General features: G+C 46.0%; 1 protein-coding gene across 2 annotated transcripts in view; it reads left to right on the top strand.

Moving 5' to 3' along the window:
- Nucleotides 1-23,773, top strand: part of si:ch211-246m6.5 (von Willebrand factor D and EGF domain-containing protein) — an 88,448-nt gene that overhangs the window by 62,558 nt on the left and 2,117 nt on the right. For both annotated transcript variants that reach the window (XM_035392697.1, XM_035392696.1), the window contains exons 20-30: nt 5,072-5,362; nt 11,008-11,172; nt 12,776-13,858; nt 15,993-16,088; nt 16,193-16,288; nt 17,471-17,566; nt 17,674-17,769; nt 18,888-18,983; nt 19,611-19,706; nt 20,243-20,338; nt 22,748-22,843. In XM_035392697.1, the coding sequence (XP_035248588.1) occupies nt 5,072-5,362; nt 11,008-11,172; nt 12,776-13,858; nt 15,993-16,088; nt 16,193-16,288; nt 17,471-17,566; nt 17,674-17,769; nt 18,888-18,983; nt 19,611-19,706; nt 20,243-20,338; nt 22,748-22,843 (2,307 nt within the window). The remainder of the gene's footprint in view (nt 1-5,071; nt 5,363-11,007; nt 11,173-12,775; nt 13,859-15,992; nt 16,089-16,192; nt 16,289-17,470; nt 17,567-17,673; nt 17,770-18,887; nt 18,984-19,610; nt 19,707-20,242; nt 20,339-22,747; nt 22,844-23,773) is intronic.

The raw sequence follows: 23,773 nt of genomic DNA, 5'->3' as shown, positions 1-23,773 counted from the left end.
ATTTTATGATTAATTAAAAAAAAAATAAAGGCAAGAAATAAGCCCTACAAGATCTACTTGCTTACTCATTTTGCCCGCCTCGCTTTTTCACCAATCTTCAGAATGATCTGCCACGTCATATTTTGTAACGTTGAAGGTGGAGGAAATGAGATAACAATTAGCATTGTTAGATCTTGTATCCTGACAGTCAAGAAAAACTTTTTCAGGGTAGGTTACCCCATTTTAATGAAAAATGAATCAAACAAAATGTAGTAAGCTTGCATTTATCAAATGTAACATGTTTCTTATATTGTCTAGAGCTGTCAATTGCGTGTTAGCTAATTAATGCAACTTGCCAACAATGATGAGGTTAGTTGTCTTGCTTCAAGTAGCAATCTTGCTCCCCAGGAGAACATTTTGTACATTTTAACAGGTCAATGTCTCAATCTGGGAAATTACCACTTAATTAATGATCTAGATCTGTGAAGAATTTTGTGCTGTTGTAAACAATCCAATCATAAACCCCATGCAGTTGTACCAACTTGTAAGACACTTGAACCTACACTTGAGCCATCAAATAAATTAAGTAAAACTGTCACGTATTGCGTTGGTGTATTTAAAGTGCTTGGAATCACGCTCCAGTGTTGCTGTAAAAATATGGCACCACAAGCTCACATTCAGAGATCACATTTAACTAAAATCTTGATGATGAATTAAAGTCAAATGTCTTTCATCAGTTACTAGGACCAGACATGTCGGGACCACAAACTGGACTTACGCAAATAATTTGAAAACCAGACATTCAGGTTGGAGACCGGACGTCTGGCAACCGTGTATGATTTTAATGCATAATGCGGAGGCAAACAGTCACCTGATGCAAAGCTAGCTAGATAGCTAGCCAGTCATCTGATCCATTTGCTTAAAAACTGCAGCTATACTGTCCTGTAAATCGTAGCTTACCTGTCTTCTTTCAGCTGAACGCCTATGTGATGAGATGGGAGTCAGTGCTGTATAAAGCACTTGAGTCAACATAGCCTAATAATGTAGCACAGCATTGTGAACACTTGCTGAATTGGATAAACATTGCACATATTAACCTCAAACTGCTTAGCCAGCTCTGTGTTGATATATCTAAGATAATAAGTAGCTCACTGTCACACGCCAGTGTGACACCCCGGGGAGGGAGATGTGGCAGTGCGGGGGAACACTGTTGTCTGTCGCATGGAGAGAGAGAGAGAGCGCACCCACACAGACATGAAATAATATAAATGGACACCTCCCCCCTTCCCCCTCACGGGTTTTGGGTGAACAGTAAACTAAAATAACAAAGGTGAAAGAAAGTAAAACGGCACGACCACTTCCCCGTACACCGCCCGTAGCTGACCCGCCTTCCCGACCAGGTCCAGCTCCTCTGACATCCCAGCTGAGGATTTACTTTACTTTACTTTAGTGCTTAAAATAAAATGAAACGAAAATCATAACTGCGCTCTTGGTGTTAGCTCCCGGTCTCAGCCCCGAACTGTGGAGAGCAGCACACCTTTAAGCACCTGGGCTGATTAGCTAACTCAGCCCAGGTGTGTGTGCTCTCTCCACCAGCCGGTGCAACCGAGACCTGCCTCTCCGGCGGACTGACTGCTACACTCACTTATACTCTGATTGGTTTTTTTGTCTGTATGTGGAGCAATATTTTTTAACACAAATGTAAATATTGAGGTTGTAATGCGGTATGGTTATGCAAGAAACTGCACTTACTGAACTTGCCTGAAACCCTGAATTGCAGCAACTCACCCCATATGTGGGTAGCTTTTTATTAGGACTCCAAAAAAGTTGTGACAAATCAACATGAGTCATTACTAGCTATGCTAGCTCATTCTACAACTGCCATGTCCAGTTAGCCTATGCTTTCACAGAGTTGCTATGCTCCTTCAATGACAGTCGTAGCTACAGATAGCAAATACCATAACTACACCCAGAGAAAATGATCCACAAATATATAGTAGTGAATATAAAACGTTACCGGTCTGTATTGCCAGTATCGGCTTCGGGCTCCAGTTGTTTGCCTTGCGAAGAATCCTCCAAATCCTCTGACTCCGATCCATGCACCTCTGGCTCAAGCCTGTATGGCTGTATTGTGATATCAGGATCAGAGTTAGAGTCGTCTGAGTGATTGATACTTTGATTCAGAATCAAATGTGTCAATGCTGTCTGTTTCTGTCCTATTTGCAGCCTATGAGGTGTAATAGCAGAGCTATTTGTGTTCCCCTTGTGGCGTCACACCTCACAGAGGTAATTTTCCAGCATGGCTTCCTGTGTTTCCATCAGCAGTGATCATTTTGCCAATGTCTTGGGCCTTGTTTCTAAATTATGCGTTGGCAATATTGTCATAATTGAACTGAATGGAAAGTGAGGGAGACACGGACAGGCAGAGAGATGGAGGACGTAGTGATAGTTCCGGTGCTTTCTGAGCGGAGGGTCATCAGCCACGCTGTGTTCTACAGGGGCCTAGCGTCTCCGCTATCGATCGCTTGGCTGCTTTTCACTCTGTGAGTGTTATCACTCCCCCTGCACGAACATCAGCGATGCCCACGGGACCGCTCGCGGGAGGGATCAACAACACCGCGGGTCACGTGTGCAATGTACAGCGGGGGTCACACGCGTGCTCCACGGGAGACAGCAGCCCGCTGAGACATCAACGCGCGGCTTCCAGAAGCTCCGCCAGCTCCTGCTGGCCTTTCGTCTGTGGAGAGCAGCTGTAAATTGCGCTGGGGTTTTGGCTCCAGCGTCCCCCCACTCGTTTTGCCCAGCGGGCGTGCGGAGACCCTTCTTCCCTGCCCATGCCCAACACCAGGACGGACAGCGGAAGCGCAGCCTTCTCCAGCCCGTCCTGTAAATGTTGTTCTTAGTTGCGTTGAGTCAGGCGCCTGCGTGTTTGGGGGGGGGGGGGGGGGTGGGGGTTGAAGCGTCCGTGCTGGGTGTGCCCACACGGACACTTTTAGAGGACGCTTGCCTGTTTGTTGGAAGACCTTATTAAAGAGCTGGGCCGGGCCGGAGCTCCTGGAAGCCGCGCGTTGATGTCTCGGCGGGCTGTTGTCTCCTTTGCTGTGTCACTTCAGTTTCACGGATAGTCTGCATGCCCCCCCCCCCCCCCCCTTCTGAAGCTCCTGAGCTCTGTTTAGCCAGGTCTCAGCTGGCTGCTGTTCAGCTGTGCTTACTGCAGTCCTGTGCCCTGTCTGTGAGATGCACATTTTTAGGCTTGTTCAAGTTGCCATTTCAGCTGCCTTCTGTCATCAGTCACTGCCTCTGTCTGTTTCTCTCTTTCTCTCTCTCTCCTATTTCTCTTTCTTTTCTCTCCACTTTACTACAGCTCAAATTCTTGCACACACATGCACGCACGGGCACACACAGGCACACACACACACGGGCACACACGCACAGGCGCACACACACACACACACACTCACATGCATGCACGCACACACACACACACGCACACGCATGCACACACACACCCAAAGTTGATAATCTCAAGTACTCGGCCAAGAACAGTTTCCCTTCTTCAGCACCACGATAATTATTACAGTGAAGTATGCTAAAGAATGCAGTATGCAGTTTGTGTAGTGTTTTAAAGAGTGTATACTGTTGCGGTATACAGTTTGTGTAGTGTGTTTTAAAGAGTGTATACTGTTGCGTTATACTGTTTGTGTAGTGTGTATGAAGCAGGTTTCCTTGAATAAGTATCCCCTGTGCTTCTGGTAGTCAATGTCAGTTGCGGAATGGTATTACTGCCCCCAGGTGGTGAAAAGTGGTATTTTCTCCAGGGTTGCATAAATAAATCACATACAGTGCAATTTGCTGAGCTACAAACCGTGTAGCGGAGCTTTTCCATTAACTCATATTCACAAGCTACACTCGAGAGGGTGGAAAGCCAGTGTGTTTTCAAAGAACCCAAAGGGACCGGAACGAAACTAAAAATGCTTCTCTGTGTTTGTTTGGCTCTTCAAGGCAGAACCTTCAGTGATTCCAAAGGACGTGTGTCACAATAAGCGCTGCTTTTATGTGATAATATTGCGCAGTGCAATATGATATCAGTGTGGCATAGGGTTAGGCCTGGGTTTGCCATGTTGCCGTCAGGTTATGTGTTCAAGTCTTGGCTACGCTACTGCGGATCTTTCTTTTAACGGCAGTAAGCCTTAAAGTGTGTGAATATTTATAATGTAAGCTGCAGATAGTAATTCACCTGTGATGAGTGCTAGTGTTGAGATGGTAAAATAATCAGATCCTGTGCTGTTATTAAGGCTCCCTGGGGTGAGATGTAGACTGTTCTCTGAGTCAGAAAGGCAGGGTTGAGCTGCAATCTGAGAGGATTGCTTTGGATGCCTGCGCCCCTCATCCTTGTTTGTGGCAGGATTTTCTGTGCACAGAAACGCTCCACTTCAGCGTCCGTTTCTTAAGCTGCAGCAACAGGACCGTTCAGACCAGTCTCAGAACTACACAACTACACTGCATCTGCCAAATGAGTAATGGAGCTATCTGCACCCCCATTCCCTCTCTCCCCCTTCCTCTCTTTCTCTCTCTCTTTCTCTCACTGTCTCTCTGTCCGTCTCTCTCTGTCTCCCCCACCCTCTCTCCCTCCCCCCTCTCCCTCTCTCTGTCTCTGTCTCTCTCCCCATCTGCCTCCCTCTCTCTCTCTGTTCCCCCTCCCTCCCCTCCCTTCCCTCTGTCTCTCTGTCTCTTTTCCCCTCTGCCTCCCTCTTGCTCTCTCTGTGTCCCCCTCCCTCCCCTTCTTCTCTCTCTCTCTCTCTCTGTCTCTCTCTGTCTTGTTTCTGGTGAGCAGTGTTTGTATTGTGAGGGGTCGGTGGATATTTGCTTTATGAATTGAGTCCGCGTTCAATAAAGGAATATTAAAAGTCAGTCTCACTCCACCTCTCCTTCACCTTTTCCCTCGCTCCCTCTTTCCCCCATCGCCCCCCTCCCCCCTTCCCTCCCCCATTCCCCTTGTTCTCCCCCTCTCCCTCCCCCTCTCTCTCCCTCCCATCTTCCCTCACTCTTTCTCTCCCCCTTTCCATCCTTTCTGTCTTCCCTCCGTCCACAGCTCCTGGCCGGTCCGTCTCTCCTGCCCCCGCTGCTGCGATCACCAGCCTGCCAGGTCTTCCTCCCCAAAGGGAGAGCACTGACCCCTTCCCCCTGGAGAGAGACCCCGCCCCCCTGGTGAAAGGCCTCTCCCCCCTGGAGAAGCACCCCTCCCTCCCGGAGAAAGACCCCTCCTCCCCAGAGAAAGACCCCTCCCCCCTGGAGAAAGGCCCCTCCCTCCAGGGGAAAGACCCCTCCCCCCTGGAGAAAGACCCCTCCCTGCAGAAGGAACCCAGCAAAAGCATCAAAGCTGGCAAGTACATTCCCGAGCATTGTGTTTATGGATGGGAACCAGGCTGAGAGGCTTTCACAGCCAGCCAAGCAGCACACCGAGCCAGGAACAGCGGGTGGAATAGCCATTTAGCCGTTTTCTCTGTGGCCTGCTTCACCTACGCCAGAGGCCAGCCTCTTTCCTATTTATTCCATGGCAGTGCGTGATCCGTCATCTGTTTTTCGTCCTTGGCTTGCCTCTGAGTCCTACGCAGCACAGCCCCCCCCCCCCCTTTTTTATGCTTAGCAATCGCGCAGCATTTACCCTGAATCGGCCTCTTTCCCGTGCATTAGCCTGAATGTGATGACGCAGAGGACGGCACGCTCTCTGAGGGGTCATTAGGGACCTGCCGGTGACCCACCGGCGCTTAATCTGCTGTTACATCATCACCGCCTGCGCTGCGGGTGACTTACCTGCGCAGGTGCGCGTGTCAGCGGCAGTTCTCCCACAATGCATTTCTTCCACCGCGGATAAAAAGCGCGAACGGGCTCTGAGGCAGTGCGGAGCGAAGAGCAGGCTCCGAGAGGCTCCGCCTCACCTAGAAACGGCCGTCGCTTCCCACACGGGCGGATACTTTACCGTCGGAAAGCAGGTGCTATACTGACATTCACTTGCCATACTTGCCAATGCTTATAGTAATTGTTACATCAGAACACTCTGAAAGCAGACCTAATAATAATGGGGTTTTTTTTGGTGACTTGAAAGTAGTGAATGTTTTCCATTTAATTGTTATTATTCATTTTTAAAAATCATATGAAAGGATGGTATGGCATATCAGGAAAATCTCTATGGTTAGGGGGTGATTTTGCCAGTATGTATTCATGATACCACACAGGATATCTTTGATTTCGCAATGATGCCTTTTTGTTTATAAAAAAAGAGCAATTTATAATGAATTTCAAGGACATAGAGATATAAACACAGTCTGAAGTGCTGAATTTCTCTTAAAAATCTCATTATATGTCAGCTACAGTTTTATCGTGTTTATTTAGGGATAGCTGTAGAAAAGGTTGCATACTGTACCTTTAACCAGCACAGTCTTAAAGGTTGCACAACACATGCAAACAGTCACATATTCTGAAGGATAAAATTAACTTTGCAATTCTTTGCAAAACTTCGCAAAATATATTGAAGTCCAGACCGAGCTGAAAAAAGGCACACTTTATTAAAGAAGAAAAAGAAATAAATAAATGTATAACGGCACTGAGAGAAGTAACACGTCAGCTTTATAAGCTTGCGGTGAAGGTTCTGGAAACTTTTTAGTGTGAGTCTTTATACCAGTGTATAATCAGTTCATTGGTCACAGTCTGCTGATAAACTAAGACTATTATCCCTCACATCATGAGACAGTACTTTTCTGACTAGAAGAGTGGGGGAAAGGTTTCTCCCTGCCGAGCAAGCAGAGCTTGTAACCAGGCAGCTTTGACCTAGCTGGACCACGGATACTGCAAAGATAATAGGCCCCTCCACTCTATGTCTATCAGAGCATAAAATTGTTCAGCACTTTGCGGTACAACGGATGTAATTATAACACTACCATCATAGTAATAACACTAGTATTGCAGTAATAACACTGTTATTGTAGTAATAACACTACTGTTGTAGTAACAGAATTACTATTGTTGTAATAACACCACTATTGTTGTAATAATGCTACTGTTGTAGTAATAACACTGTTATTGTGGTAATAACACTACTGTTGTCGTAATAACACAACTATGTAGTAATAACTCTACTATTGTTGTAGTAATGTTGTGACTGTAGTAATAACACTACCGTTGTCGTAATAACACCACTAGTGTCATAATAACACTTCTGTTGTAGTAATAACACTGCTATTTTTGTAATAACACCACTATTGTAGTAATAACGTTGTAACTGTAGTAATAACACTACTGTTGTCGTAATAACACCACTGGTGTCATAATAACACCACTGGTGTCATAATAACACTACTGTTGTAGTTATAACACTGTTATTGTGGTAACAACACTACTATTGTAGTAATAACACCACTATTGTAGTAATAACACAACTATGTAGTAGTAACTCCGTTATTGTAGTAATAACTCTACTATTGTTGTAGTAATGTTGTAACTGTAGTAATAACACTACTGTTGTCGTAATAACACTGTTATTGTGGTAACAACTATACTATCGTAGTAATAACACTACTGTTATAGTAATAGCACTTCTGTTGTAGCAATAACACTGTCCACAGCCCAGCAGATTGGCTCTCATCTTTTTTGGAGGTGTTGGTGGGGGGAATTCAAATGAACACAAAGCAACATTTCGGTCTTAAAGCCATAAACCTGTCTGACGGAGGACGGTTTGCTGACTCTGTGGGATTAAATTGAGGGGAAACTATCAAAAACGGGACCCGTGTTTGGCTTTAGCAGAAAATGCTTTTATTTTTGTGGATGTAATAACAGCATATTGACTCTATAGGCATTGAGAGTTGCTCATTTATCAAGCTACCCAGCCTCTGATGTATGTATAAGTCTTCAGTCTGCAAATTTAGCTTTCCTACCTCATCTGTCTCTTAAAATGATCCTTCTCATTTCACTCCACATACGAGCAGGAAAGCTGATCTACGGCTTTATCCTTTGGGGCTGTTCTCCCAGTTCTTCGCCCCCCTGCCCAGGATTGGGCTGGACCTGCAGAGGATCTCTGGAGCGGGCAGAATGCTGACCCAGCGGGATTGTCGGTAGAGGTAGATTCGGGGCGCTTTCGCCCTCCTGGGTCCAAGTTTCATTCACTGTCACTTCAGAGGTCCTCCTGTGACAGCACAATCTTCTTTCTAATTTTCTTTTTGTTCTTTAGTCAGGTTGAACGGAGCAGTACAATATAACACCCAACGTTTTGACTGAAGCTTTGGAACGCCTCCACTTAACTTACCTTACACAGATTTTTTGGCTTCGGACCCAGTTCATTTTGTCTGGTAATTTATTATTTAAAAGTAACTCATTTATTTATTTATCTGCAGAGGGCCACCTCTCACTTGTTTGTTACAGCACAATCTTCTCTTGCCTACCAAATGTGCTGAAACGAGCAAAATGTCCACATTTCTCAATCATCATTAAGCGGACTGGGGCTACAATTAGAAACGTAACACTGCTTGTGCTAATTACATCCACTCAGGAATTAGCTCTCCCACTTCAAATTGAATTTAAAGCAGAACTGCAGAACTGTTTGGGTGATTTTTTTAACCCCTTCAGACCTGACAAAAAAGTTATTTTGCATTTATTCTGACATCCATGCCATGTGGAAATAAGGCTTACATTTTTAATGATACCATGTGTCTTTATTATCTTTGTTCATATCCACTCCAATGGACATCATGTCTCAATGGACATGAAGTTATTAAAACAGGTTATAGCGAATTTTCTCCTGTTTTGTTGTTTTATTCATTTTATTCTTTAAGTTGACCCTGCACAGTGATCATTGTTTCTGTGCAGGCAAAACTGATCCGTTGGTTCCATGGCCATATTGTGTTTCCTCTCCACCTCTGGGTAGCTGACCTGCACATATTTACTTTCATATTTCTCCCATCTCCCATAAAGAGGAGTCTTTATCCACATCTCCAGCCCCAACAAAGTGGAAGGCCATCAGGACTTCATCATAGCTCCCTCTCTCCTTCTTTGATATGTCCTTGCCTGACATGAGATGTTTTTTTTTTAATTGGCAGTGCCTGTTCCAGCAGCATGTATTTTCTTTTCAGTCAGTACCACTGACAGATTGTGAGAGCAGAAGTAAATGCCGCTTGTGGTGGGGATCTCGGACGCTTTGGCGAACCACAGCAGCTCCTAGTCCCATCTGCTTCTCCTTGTCTTGGGAGAGCTCCATGATAGCACTTTGGTGGATGAGGAAAGTGTAGGCAAAACCACTTTTGCCACAGGGGGTGTGGATCTTCACGCCCCCTGGGTTTGGCTTCCCTTTTGCATATCGCTTCACTGAACTACTCTGCCGAATGACACTTTGCTCATCAATGCATAGATTTTCTTCCATTGGGGCTCCAAGCATCGCCTGAAAACTGAGTCATTTCACACGATGAACTTTGAAGAAGACATTCTTTTCTGAAGACCTTATTGAGAATTTGCTCCAATATCTGAGCTCATTTTTTTTTTTTTTTTTGGGTGAAAATTGGTAAAAACCGAAAACAGTGAGCCTCACATATACTGTAGCATTTGTTTTCCAAACACGTTTAATGATGAAAATGTATCGGCAACTTGCCATCTTTCCAGAGTCACGCTAACTAACAGCCTCCAGGTTACATCAGTCCAGCACAACTGTCCAGCATGTCCATTGTAATAGACAGTAACTTTCAAAATAAATCCAGTGTCCTCCACAGTTGCTCTGTTAAATATTTCATTATTATTAATTGCTTCTTTATATATTACTTCCAGTTCATTTAATGATGCCCTAATAAAAATGCACTTTCAGAAGATTAAGTCTCTTCACTTCTCTTTTATTTTGTTTCCTCTGCCATGTCACTCCTCTGAGTTGTCTAAATTTCCAGATAACGTCCCAAAAATCTATGTCTGTTAACATTTGGATTGTAACAGCATGCTCTGTGGTTTTAATATGAATCTGATTTGCATTATGGTCCTAGGTTGGCGTGAGTGAACATTTCGTGTTTGATTGATGTTGTTATTAGGCAGGTCTGCTGCTGTTACTCACGCAGCTCTGGTGGATGCACTTATGGTCTCTTTCGCCATTAAAGAGAAGAGTGTAGGAGCATCTGCTAAGTGAGCGTAATATAATACATATTAAAGTGCCCTCCCGCTTGCTGCAATGAAGCGTTGGTCCCAATGTCATTTGCAGTTCTCATTTTACAGAAGCACATTAGTCTTAATTAGAGACTCTGGAAGGCTGCGGCACTTTAAATGAGAACTTCTCCATGTCCCGAAGCCATTACTTATGTATTTCATTTCACTAAATCAGCACAGACCAGCCCAAACCATTTCAAGTCCATCTAAATGCACATACCTGCCAGACAGAGGACCATGAGGAAGGGCTAAAACGACTTTGATGTTGAATCGGCTATGTTGCCTGACAGTACTATTGGCTCTTGTCATTTATTTACTGTGAATTCTTTGTTAGCTACATCTAAATGCACTTCTGCCATGCTACAGTAGCATTGTTTGTTGTGTAGACATTTGACAATTAATAAATTAATACACTATGGTAAATATTTTCCAATACTTTGACAGCTTCCTGTGACCCCGTGGCCTAATCACGGTTCAAAAGAAAGCACAATATTGAGTGGCTGTAGCCAAGCGACTTCTTAACACAGTTTCTGAATGTCTTCATCCTTTCTGCTAAATGTGCAACATCAATAAAGCAACAAATGTTAGTCAATTTGTGCAAACTTGAGCCATATTACAAATCAGATTCTTGTGGCGAACATCCATATTAAACTATAAAGAATGCTACTACAGTCCTAAAATAGACACGTCAACAAACAATAGATGTTTGCAAAGTTTAATGATTCTGTAGTTAGTGTGAATTATGTTAACTCACAAATGCTTAAAGTGTAAATTATGGTGAAGTTTCTGCTGCAGCAACAGTGGTTGCAGGATTAAACGCTTTCCCAGGGTGACGAGCGTGCTCTGCTCGGTCTTCAGGCCCTTCCCCTCCCGTGGATGTGAAGGCTAAGTGTGCGAGCCGACCCTGCTTCCCCGGGGTCCAGTGCGTCGACCGGAGACCTCCCTACCTGGGCTACGTCTGTGGCCGCTGCCCACCCGGGTACCACGGCAACGGACACACCTGCACCAAACTGTCCCAATCAGGCAAGAGCAGTCTTTGTGTAACTTTGTGTAACTTTGTGTGAACCTAAGATCCGCACATACCACATTCTGCTTCTGTTTCCTGAATTGTGTAATGACTTTAACATATACCTGAGTCTGTCAGTGTAAAATATTCTAAAGAATGTAAAATTATAAAATGTGATTATTTAGGCAGTTGCCATTTTGGGTTTTCTGATTTGCTGTCTGCTTTACTTCTGGTGCTCAGTTTTTAACAAGGTAGATGCCTGAAGAAGATCCAATCGCTAGGCCCTGATAGTCTTCAGTAAGCCTTGAAGAAGAAGCCTGGAGAATCTTGTCTAAAGTTCATTCCTGCGTTATTTTTCTGACCTCGCGTCCGATAACTGTACCCGGAGAAGACACTCGTAGCAAACAGTGAAATTGAAAATGAATTCCGCAGGTGTTTCGGCATTGCTCATATCACGGGTGGAAATCTAGCACGCACCTAAGCGCACATCATCTGATGTCACCGCGAGGTTATCCTTCCGTTACGTCTGTTTTTAATCTGACATCCGCTCCTTTTTCACTTAATCCGAGATGGTATTCTCAACCGGATGATGAATGGATCCCATTTTGTCATCTCTGCTTCAGTGTAAAGTTATCAGACTCTGGTTTACACCATCTCTCCCTCTCTCTCTCTCGGGACTCACTACCCCTGTATCTGTCCACAACACAGGGCTTTCAGATGATGAATTAATGTCACTAAAATATGGCCTGTTTATTTTTCGTGAGCAGGAAAATAATTCTGTTGTTTCATGCAATGAGAGTGGCTGTCTCTTGCGATCTGGTAGTGCATCAGTAATGGCGGTGTAAGGTACAGAATGCACACATGGCTCTCTCCCCTGCACTCCACTTTGTCAGGTGCACACAGAGATATTTTCCCTCATGTACCGTATGGATTTAGCGGTAGTCACCGGTGACTTCTATCCATCTCTTCAGTTTAGCAGATGCTAATTTATGCCTCCGCTTCACATGGGGGGTACTTTCCCTCCACGTCAGTCATTATTTTTCGATAACAGTTCACCTCGTTGTGGATTATCCCTTACTTGCTTCAATAAATTGTCGAAATGTGTGCTGTACATAATGAGTGCTGCATAAATAGTGCTGAATGTAAACTCTGTGTCAGCTGAAGTCTTAAATGTAGTTTTACAGACACATACACACTACTGCTTGTTTTGGCATGACGCATATTCCTTTTATACACATCTCCTCAGTCTGATCTAGCGCCGTACATTAGTCTGCTCCCTGTTTGTGAGGTGTTGGCTCTGCTGTCACACGGTTCCTGTTTGTGAGGTGTTGGCTCTGCTGTCACACGGTTCCTGTTTGTGAGGTGTACGCTGTGCTGTCACACGGTTCCTGTTTGTGAGGTGCTGCTTCTGCAGTCACATGGTTCCTGTTTTTGATGTGTATATTATGCTGTTATACGGTTCCTGTTTGTAAGGTGTCTGTTCTGCTGTCACACTGTCACTGCTTGTGTGGTGTATGTTGTCCTGACACACGGTTCCTGTTTGCGAGGTGTACGCTGTTCTGTCATACGGTTCCTGTTTGTGAGGCGTATTCTGCTGTCACAGCACTCCTGTCTTTGCAGGTGCACCACCTCCGTCCTCCCGCCTGACTCAAGCCAAGAGCAAGCGGGTTAGCTACAACCTGCGCAAAGCTCCACAGCTGCACTTACCCGCTCTGCCCTCCAGGGGGAGAACCTTCCACAACGCCGCTGTGGGACCCGTCACCGAATGGAGAGAGGCTCCGCCTCGGCGGCTCGACCCTTCGAGCCCCGCCCACCGTCTCCAGCCCCGCCCCCACGCGCCCCACAGCCAGCCCCCCTCGGTCAGTAGTGCCAGACCGTTTAACGGGACGGTGAGGAGGAAAGCACCTGAGGAGGCGTACCCCTCTGCTCAGACCCCCGCCCCGAGCGCGTCGTCAGGGGCGACGGCACCTCGCGCATTCGCAAGACACGCCACCACAGGCGGACAGCCCACGAGGAAACAGCAGAGCGACGACGAGCCACAGGCTCCTCCCAGAACGGATGTCCCGCTGAACTTCGCCCTGGTGGCGGCTCACACGCTCTCCTCCCACCCCGTCCTGTCCCACGCTGTCTCCTCCCACCCTGTCCCATCCCACACCGTCCCGTCCCACCCCGCCCAGTCCCACGATGTCCCATCCCAATCTGTCCCATCCCACACTTCCCAGTCCCACACTGTCTCCTCCCACCTCGTCCCGTCTCACCCTGTCCCGTCCCACCCTGTCTCATCCCACCCTGTCCCATCCCACGCCGTCCCATCCCATGCCATCCTGTCCCACTCTGTCTCATCCCACCCCGTCCTGTCCCACACCATCTCGTCCCACACCCTCGCCGAATCCGAGTTCTCTGCGGACGGGGACGAGGACGGACCCTCCGACCCGCTCCCTGTGCGGCCCTTCCCCTACCCCTACCCTCACTCTTACACCACGCCCATGAGGAGGGTCTCCGGCTCAGCCTTTAGCTCCGCCCCTTCCCTGCCCTCCCCCTACATCCCGCGAGTCAGCGATGCTCTGGTCTCCGTGGAAACGAGCCTCACCTGCGCCCACATGCCCTGCTTCCCGGGGGTCCCCTGTTCACCCCGCGGCGAGACCAGCTTCAGCTGTGGCCGCTGCCCCCCCGGGTACATCGGCGATGGGCGGAGCTGCAGAGGTACAGTGTCCCCAAACAGCCTGCACACGCAACAGAACCCTTACTGATACAGCCTCAACGTTTACAGGAGTCTCATGTCAATTCCAAACGCACTCATTATCATTAAAACTGTGGACAGTGTTTGTATAATTGGTACTTTTAGAATTTGAGATAGAATGTGCAATACTTGAATAGTTCAACACATTCTGCTTCATTTTGTACACAACTGTTAAACACGCAATGATAATAACGGTCCTCAGCCTAAAGTAAAAGTACTTTTTACTGAATTAAAAAGCCAATAAAAATGCAAACTGAAAATCTACGGGAGGGGATAAACCTATTTTGGCTCAGAAGTGAGCTGCTGTTATTCAGAAAACAGCGGGCTGGGAGGTGGAAGGCGGTCCATGGGCAGGTAGAAATGCAGTTTTAGGGAACACGTGTAACAGGCATTGTACGCGTGATGTACAGCATACTGAAGTGACAGCAGGTACTGACCGCAGTTAACTGACAGTGGGTACCGACCACAGTTAACTGACAGTGGTTACTGACAGCAGGTACTGACCGCAGTTAACTGACAGTGGATACTCACAGCAGGTACTGACAGGGGGTACTGAGAGCAGGTACTGACCGCAGTTAACTGACAGTAGGTATTGAGAGCAGGTACTGACTGCAGTTAACTGACAGCAGTCCCACAGGTGCTTGGCTTTTGTCATAGATGAAACAAACAGTGCAATTAATTATTTTCAAAATATTTATATATTTTATTTTTACTGAATGCCCCTGGCTAGTGTATGTTTCAGTAGAATATATGGTTCTTGAGATTCAGACCAGAGACTCATGTCCCCTACAGGGGACACAGAAAATGTTTGGGATGATAATTTGTTCAGTATGACCGAACACCTATCGGGCTTTGAGCTTGAACACTGATAAAGGTCAGCTGACCTTATAGGCCAATGACACTGGATGGGCCGGACTTTATAAATGACCAGGTACCAGGAGTGATTACAAATGAGGGATTGTGCAGTTCTTTATCACTGAATGAGAAAGCGCTGCTTCGCCTGTGGAACTCTTCAGAGGCTGTTAAAGATTCTCCTTGGCCCACCGTGCTATCGTGGAGCTCATCTTCTGTTCCTGGGGCTCATTTCACAAAAGCGGTTTGCGAGGATTTTCATTGTGATATCTTGTCAAAAAGATTACGCGTCTCCTGAAGATGCGTCTCTCGCGAACGGCAACTAAAATGGTGACGACTACAGGCCTCACTTGCAATCAGTTTTATTTCCTCGCAAGTATGGCGTTTCCTCTGACTGTGTGGAGAGGGAAGCAGGCTACAGAAAGAATCGTCTGTGATCTTATAATCAGAGATAATGAATTGATCGAATGATATGGATTTCCACAGCATGACATATTACATTTATGAGACCTTCTTTACAGAGAACTTCAGTCAAACACTAACAGGAACATAGCCTTACCAGGCTTGCTTCAAGGATTTCCTTACAAAAAAGTAGTGCATAAGTGTTTAGTTTTTTAGGCTATGGGCTACTTTAATACATCAAGCACATTTTTACCGATGGATGGCTTCCATGTGACAGTGGGTAGGTTTAGTGTAGGCTGTATTAGGTATACTGGGGAGACCTAATAGTTCAAATGAAATAAATTGTTAAAATGATATTACATTGTATCCGTATAATTCAAATTTAAAATGACCCCAAGACAAATTTTTCCATCCGACAGATAGCCTTTGATACCTTGGCTCCTGACACCCGTGGCCAGCCCACGTAGAGCAGAGGAGTGCTGCTGTTCAGTAGAAGTACAATACAAAACCAAAACGAGGAAGGCGGACGAGCTACAGCCAGTTTACTGATTTCCTACATGAACGTACTTTGCAACCGTGGCCTGTAATTGCGTTTCCTACGTGAAGCACTCCCAAAAAGAGTGGGAGAAATCTGTCGCATCTCACAGAGGCAGCTTTGGTGAAGCGAACCCCAGGAGCGCACTGAGTAACTCCCAAAAGTCGTTGGCATGTAGTAACGATGAATCGCAGGTTTTCAGCACTTGTAGGGAATAGTAAAAAGACATGAGCTGAGAAGGCAGAGGTCAGAGGTCGCTGGCATCCCTTTTCATTGTTTCCGGTCGTTTCTGTGGTTTGATCCCGCAGCCGTGTGCAGGCGCCCGTGCGGGCGGAACATGGAGTGTGCGGCCCCCAACACGTGTCGCTGCAAAGCGGGATACACGGGCCACAGCTGTCACCTCGGTAATGCGCGTTCGGCGACATCACTTCCTGCACCTTCACTTCACTTTACCAGCTCCAGGTCACCCGCCAAACGTGCCGCCTCATTTCTCCCCCCCCCTTTTCAGCCATCTGCGACCCGGGCTGCCAGAACGGCGGGCAGTGCATCGCTCCGGGCGTGTGCCACTGCAGGGCGGGCTTCCACGGAGAGAGCTGCCAAACCGGTAACCCCCCCCTCCGCAAGCTCCGCCTCCAAACGCCGCGTCACCAGGACAGCCCCCACTCACAGGCACCCTCACGAGACAGAGGCCTGTATCCAATCAGCATTCATCCTTAACTTTGACTTGTGATTAAAAGCCAGAGTTGATTTCATTCTTCATAGACGCGGTTTGGCGAGTTTGGCAATCAGTGAAATTAATTTGCCAAACTTGTTTTTGTGAAGAATGAAATGAGCGCTCGCATGTAATTGTAAAACAGAGTTAAGGAGAAATTTTGAGAATCACATGACCCTGAGGGACTGAATGGCAGGTGGAGGTGGAGTCACAGGAAAGAGAGAGGGTGGTTGAGCGATTGAGCTCCGCTGTACACCAGTGTCAATGATGACATGTGCTTTGTAAGGGTTTGTGACTGTAGTACCTGTGCAGGGCCCTGTGTTCTGTAAGGATTTGTAACTGTAGTACCTGTGCAGGGCTCTGTGTTCTGTAAGCATTTGTGACTGTAGTACCTGTGCAGGGCCCTGTGTTTTGTAAGAGTTTGTGACTGTAGTACCTGTGCACAGGCCTGTGTTCTGTAAGCATTTGTGACTATAGTACCTGTGCAGGGCCCTGTGTTCTGTAAGGGTTTGTGACTGTAGTACCTGTGCAGAGCCCTGTGTTCTGTAAGGGTTTGTGACTGTAGTACCTGTGCAGGGCTCTGTGTTCTGTAAGCATTTGTGACTGTAGTACCTGTGCAGGGCCTTTGTTCTGTAAGGGTGACAGTAGTACCTGCTTGTAGAAGCTTGGTGGTGACTACTTCACTCTGATGGTAAGGTTCAGTATGAGTGAGGTTCAGATTCTACAGGGCTGGCTGCAATCAAGCCTGTGTTCAATCATCTGTAATGAATCTAATTATCGATTAAATTTGATTTATTGGTTGATTGAGTAAATAAATTACTTTTTCACATGGGTGATATGGATGTTTGATGACTTTTTTTAATTATAAATGAAATAATAATTTAAAAAATGTGTTTGGTGTTTACTCCGTTTACCTTCTCTAATATCACACTTTTATCTAAAGCTCTGGAAACATTCAGTGTGATAAATGTGCAATAATAGAGGAAATCAGGCAGGAGGAAAGTACCCGTGTGGGGTCCTGTAGCCTGCGCGTGTTTTTGAGGCTCAGCGCGTTGTGTTATGTCCCCCCCCCAGCGCTGTGCAGCTCTCCCTGTGAGCACGGGGGCACCTGCGTGGGCCGGGACACCTGCTCCTGTCCCTACGGCTTCGTCGGGCCCCGATGCGAGACCAGTAAGTGCCCCCCCCACGGGACCGTCCCGCTCATTCGGCTCCGGGTTCTGTTCACCTCTGCTGGGCGAGCCTTTCCTAACGGGAGCGCACCTGTCCCCTCTCCCCAGTGGTGTGTAACAGGCACTGTCAGAACGGGGGCCAGTGCGCCTCTCCCGATGAGTGCAGGTGCCAGGTGGGCTGGACCGGGCCGTCCTGCGAGACAGGTAGGGAGCCGCGGGCCGTACCCCCTGGGGGAGGGGGCCGCAATCTGCATTCATATTAGCAAAGCGCTAATGCGCTTGTGTGTGGATGTGTGTGTGTGTGTGTGGCTATGCGTGTGTGCGGGTGTGTGTGTGTGTATGTGGCTGTGCGTGTGTGTGGGTATGTGTGTGTGTGGCTATGCGTGTGTGTGGCTGTGCGTGTGTGTGGGTGTGTGTGTGGCTATGCGTGTGTGTGTGGCTATGCGTGTGTGTGGGTGTGTATGCTTGCGTGTAGGTGTGTGTGTTCGTGTGCTTGTGTGTGTGTGTGTATGTGTGTGTGTGCGTGGGTGTGTGCGTGTGTATGTGTGTGGATGCGTGTATCTCTGTGTATGTGTCTATCAGGCCATGCAGTGATTGTCAGTTCAATTCAATTTGTCTAGCGCTTTTTAAAGAGACACTGTCACAAAGATTCTTTACATTTCAAATACAAAAGAAAATTGGACAAAAAACCAGGTCTGAATCTCCAAAAAGCGAGCAAAACCCCCCAGAGGGAAGAAATACACTCAAATGGTGATGAGAAAAAACTCCCCAATTGGCAGAAATCTCAAATGTTGGCTGTAGAAGGGGAGCCCATCCTCCACTGGCCAGCCCGGTGTCATTGTTATAAGGGATGTAACAGAGCAAATGATAACATGGGTTGACCATGTTACTGTCAGCGGTAGTTTAACTAGCTGGTAAAATAGGCAGTTCAGGCAGAGAGATGTATCGTTACTTTAAAATTATGATATATTATTGTCATTAGCCAGAGTCCTTGACATTGTATAATGAAAAGATTTATAATTCCTTATTTTTCTTTTATTTCAGCTAGCTCGTTATCTATTTGTTTTTCAAGTGGATAACCTATGGCTTGGATTCAATCCATTTTTGTCCTTAACTATGACATACAAATGTGTTCATTTTATTCAAAAATATAGTTTGGCCAGTTCAGAGATGACTGTTTGGGAACATAAAATCTGTTTTGTTTTAGATCAGTTAATGACTAATGTTAGCCCAGAATCCAGACCTTTCTCCAGGAACCTTGTGACTGTGCATTGCGACCGTGCATTGACCGGTGATCGGTGTCCCGTGTGGTCTCTCCGTAGCCCTGTGCGGTCCCGTCTGTCTGAACGGAGGCGTGTGCCATCGTCCGAACGCGTGTGTGTGCCCCCGGGGGTTCTACGGGTCCCAGTGTCAGAACGGTAGGCTGTGTGCCCGGGCCCGTCGTAGGCTGCGCTGCGATCAAACCACTCGACCTTCACAAACCACGGCAACAAGACACGGTTATCACGCTGAGTTCAGAAAAAACCCTCTCCCTCAGACAGGCGCGCTAATGGAGCCGTTACCATGACTCCTGAGGGCGTGACATCATCATCTCCAGTAAACACACGTACACACGCCGAACTCTGCTACAAACCAGCTGTGCATTGGCTCCATTTTACGGTTTTATTAAAATAAATACGAGACAGAGAGTCATTAGGGTGATTATCTCCTCGTTTAAAGGGCTTGTGAAACAAAACATTTTGACACAAGAGAAAATCTTGATTGATTGGCTGAGTCTGGATCATTTGATCTCTGAGAATTCCTCAGGTGTTTGGCATGTTGCCAATACGTCTGGCTGCGGAGAAATTTACCCTAAAGTAACTCCTCAGAGTAACTCCTTCCTTTCTTCTGATAGTACAGCGTTCCATGCACCTCCCCTCCCACACACATACACACACACACACACACCCACACAAATGCTCAAACACGTACACACACACACACACACATCACATACCTTGTGTGACTGACCACTATTAATTTTGTTGTTTTGGTTTTTTTTCCAGCCGTCTGCAACCCCCCCTGCAAGAACGGGGGCCATTGTATCCGTAGCAACGTGTGCTCCTGCCCTGAAGGCTACACCGGGGGGCGCTGTGAGAGGAGTGAGTACCTCACCCGCCACATGCTCCTCCATGCGCCCGCGGCAGCGCCAGTCCGGGAGACCCCGCCCCTCATCGGGCAGCGAACGCGCAGCGTGCTGTAAACTGAGCCACATAGGGGAGAGAAGCAGCTGGAAAGGGAGACAGGGCCCAGGGACGTGAGCATGCTCCCCTGTGCTGAAAACTACATATGGCCTGGGGTCACCTGTAGTTTAGACAGGAAATGCCCGGGATCGCAGTCGGCCTGAAATATCAATTGCTAACAATGAATGGGAGATATGCAGATTTTAAACATGGGGTTTAAATGGAAGATATACATTTGTTTAATGTGGGGTTTAAATGGGAGGTAAGGCAGCATGGAAATTTTCTCATCATCAGTCACTAACCATGGATGCTTTCACAACCATTTACCATAGACATCCACCCATTTACCATAGACAGCCACCCATTTACTATAGACATCCACTGATTTACCATACACATCCACACACTACGGTGCAGGCTGCAGGTGTAATGTACTCCTGTGCTGGTGTTGGCAGGTGTGTGTGAGCCCATGTGCATGAATGAAGGGAGGTGCATCGGCCCTGACGTGTGTGACTGTCCGTCCGGCTGGAGAGGCAAACGCTGCGACAAGCGTGAGTATGGTCCCCGCGAACCACGCCGCTGCGCTAGCTTCCTCACCCTCGCTAGCTTCCTCACCCTCGCTAGCACCCTCACCCTCGCTAGCGTCCTCACCGTCGCTAGCGTCCTCACTCTCGCTAGCTTCCTCACCCTCGCTAGCACCCTCACCCTCGCTAGCGTCCTCACCGTCGCTAGCGTCCTCACCCTCGCTAGCGTCCTCACCCTCGCTAGCTTCCTCACCCTCGCTAGCGTCCTCACCTTCGCTAGCATCCTCACCCTCGCTAGCATCCTCACCCTCGCTAAAAACACCCGTTTGCAGGGAATGCCAAATGCCCAGCTGGTCAGCAGTTCACACCCTCAGACAGCACTTTCACTTTAACCGCCAGGACTGGAGCTCAGAGTGCTGGTTCTGCTCCCAATGCATTCTGGGCAGGAAACGGCATAGTTTATACTTCTAGCAGCAGATGGTGAGCTGCATCTCACATCTTCCGATGCACCTGTCCTAAACCCAAAGCTAAAAAACGCATACCAGTTTCCACTATCCACAGTACTGGCGTATTTGCGTAAAAATATATCTTCAGACATAGAAATATGGGTATACTACAGATAATGCAAGTTAAATAAGGGTTGCTTTTTATGGTATTCCACAGTAATTCAGTAATAAATGCGAATGTGTTAAGCAATGATTCATCAAATATATTTGTAACTTACAGTTTGTGATGTCCGTTACAAAGCAGATATTTATTATGCTTTCTTCATATTTGATCAGGTTTTTAATGGTGCCTAACAGGGTGTCAGAACTGGGTAACCCGTCTCTGATTTCTCTATTTCTGGGTTTATTTTTTCTAAAATCAGTGCTTGGCTCTGAATTAACTGGGAGCACCTGCTACAGAAAGGAAATGATAGTTACATGTTCCTTTGTGTCGACTAATGGACAACATGTAAATAATATCACTTTTTTTAAACTCAGATATAAGAATAAATAATTTGAATGCAGAAAGCAGTAAAATTTGAATGTCGTGTTGTGAAAAGCTGTGGGCTCACCTCGCCTCCCAAGTTCTCGTTTGACTTTTGATAGCTCGCAAAAGTCATAACTATAGCTGTCCATACATGCAATCAGACTTGTAGGTCACGCTAAACACACTTACAATTCTTCTTTCAAAACACAATTTTTGACAACTTACAGTGTAATGTCCTCATTTCATTTTGGTTGCATAAATGGCCATTTTGTCTGCAGAGCTCTAGTGTATGTTTTGTTCCAACCGCAGTTGCAGTCCCAGAATTTTAACTAGCTGTTAATTGTTCTTTAGTGGGTGATTTTCATGTTTATAAGGATTATTTACCTTCTTAATCCACATTATGTCAGAAATAGCTATGAATGCTATTAAGAATAGAATCCCATGTTCACGCTGTGATATTGTATATTGCAAACAACCGCATTAAAAGAGGTAACAAAAATTTTAAACTGATCAAATTCAGGACTGAGGGGAATCAATAGGCTCCTAATTAGGTTGTTGAACAAGTCTTTTTTTTCACAGTGCAGATTTGGCTCATTATCATTTGCTCTGTCTTTGAATTCTTCATAATCTACCAAATGGTCAGTTTTAGTGGCCATGTGTCCACATTTTCACCAATTAGGAGCCTACTGATTCACCTCAGTCTTTAACTTGATCTGTTAAATAATTTATGTAGTTGCTATGCACAGTGTGCACTTGGGCCTTTTATTCTTCATAACATGCATAGCTATTTCTGACATAATGCAGCTTAAGAGGGTAAATAATCCCTATAAACATGAAAAGCACCTAATTATGAAAAGTTAACAGCTTGTTAAAATTCTGGGATTGCAATTGTGGTTGGAGGGAAAACCAGCCTACACTGTGGGTCCCCAGAACTGAGTTTGAATACCTAGGCTCTGGTGGATTTATAAATGGCATGTTGTCTCTGTCTATTTAAAAAATGATCTCCTCCATTTGTTTTTTTTCTCCCTGTTCATCTTTCCTCTGAATGTGGCTGTTTGATTAACTGCCTTAGATGTGCTTGTTGCCAACTCAGCGGTCAGTTTGGCTTTTACAGAAAGGTCTGCTTTGTTTTCTTTGTCCTTTCATTCGACGGGTATCCGAACAGATGCTTTAGCTGCACAGATCAAAAGTTCAAACCGTTGCTGCCAATTTCTGTGTTAATTCCACCATCTGAGCTGTCAAAAGCATTTTCACTGGCTGATACCACTCAACACGCTGAGGGTAGTTTTGACTGAGTGCAGTCATTTTTAGAAAAGAATAGAAATCTTCAGAATATAAATCTTTATTGTCCATTAAATATTGCTGAAGTTAGTGACCCAGTCCTTTGACTAATATCAAATATCAGAGGGACTAAAGGCTGTTTTGATAGTAGGCTTCCCTGACTTGTTTTGCTTTTGATTACAGCCACCTGTCTGCAGAAGTGTCTGAATGGAGGAGAGTGTGTGGGGCCAAATACCTGCCACTGTGGTCCCGGGTGGCAGGGCATGCTATGCCAAGTCCGTAAGTACCTGGGCATGCTTGTTCCCCCATTACAATCTTCAGGGGACACACCTTGTAACCTCTACCAAGTCCCAAACCAGAACAGTGTTTATAACCTTTACCAAGTCCCAACCCAGCACAGTGTTTATAACCTTTATTAAATCTAAACCCAGGACTGTTTATAACCTTTACCAAGTCTAAACCCAGGACTGTTTATAACCTTTACCATGTCCCCAACCAGGACAGTGTTTATAACCTTTACCAAGTCCCAACCCTACACAGTGTTTATAACCTTTACCAACACAGGACAGTGTTTATAGTACTGTTTCTTTCTCCCTCTGTGGTCTGAACAAATCTAAACTGCTCTGTGTGCCTCCACTACTGCCATCTGAATGCAGTATCTGTATTAAAATATTCTCTGCTAGCAAGTCTATAATATATACAGTATATGTCTTTGTCACCATGAAGTTCATGATATCTGCTAATATATAAAGTGCTTGCCACATTGTAGAATGAGGTAAATCACGACCCTGCATTAGAAATTCCCAAATTATGGACAGTCACATTTTCACTTTAATTAGGATGTCATATTACTATTTTACTACCGGCTAAATTTGTGACTGGCTGTAAAGGTGATTTATTGTCATCATTAATTAATGAATTGATTTATTTATAATTCCATTTGTACCCCCTCTGCACTGCCAGCAATGGCCATTAGTAAATCTCAGCGTGTACAGCCATAAAATGTTCATTTCCAACAAGCAGATGAGATTGGCGCAGGGGTATTCAGACCAGTATATAATGGAGCTATTTCAGGCTAAACTCAGGAACACACTCTCCTGCCCTGAAATCATTCAGTCTCTAAACTGTGTTTGGTGCAGGGGTCGCAATGTAAGGTGATGTACTCTGCAGAAGCTATACTGTCAGGAATGAAGCATAGAAACCCCTGTT

This window comes from Anguilla anguilla, chromosome 15 (assembly GCF_013347855.1).
Source record: "Anguilla anguilla isolate fAngAng1 chromosome 15, fAngAng1.pri, whole genome shotgun sequence".
Taxonomy (NCBI): domain Eukaryota; kingdom Metazoa; phylum Chordata; class Actinopteri; order Anguilliformes; family Anguillidae; genus Anguilla; species Anguilla anguilla.
The sequence above is the reverse complement of the archived record's forward strand: the minus strand, read 5'-3'. Positions and strand labels throughout refer to the sequence as shown.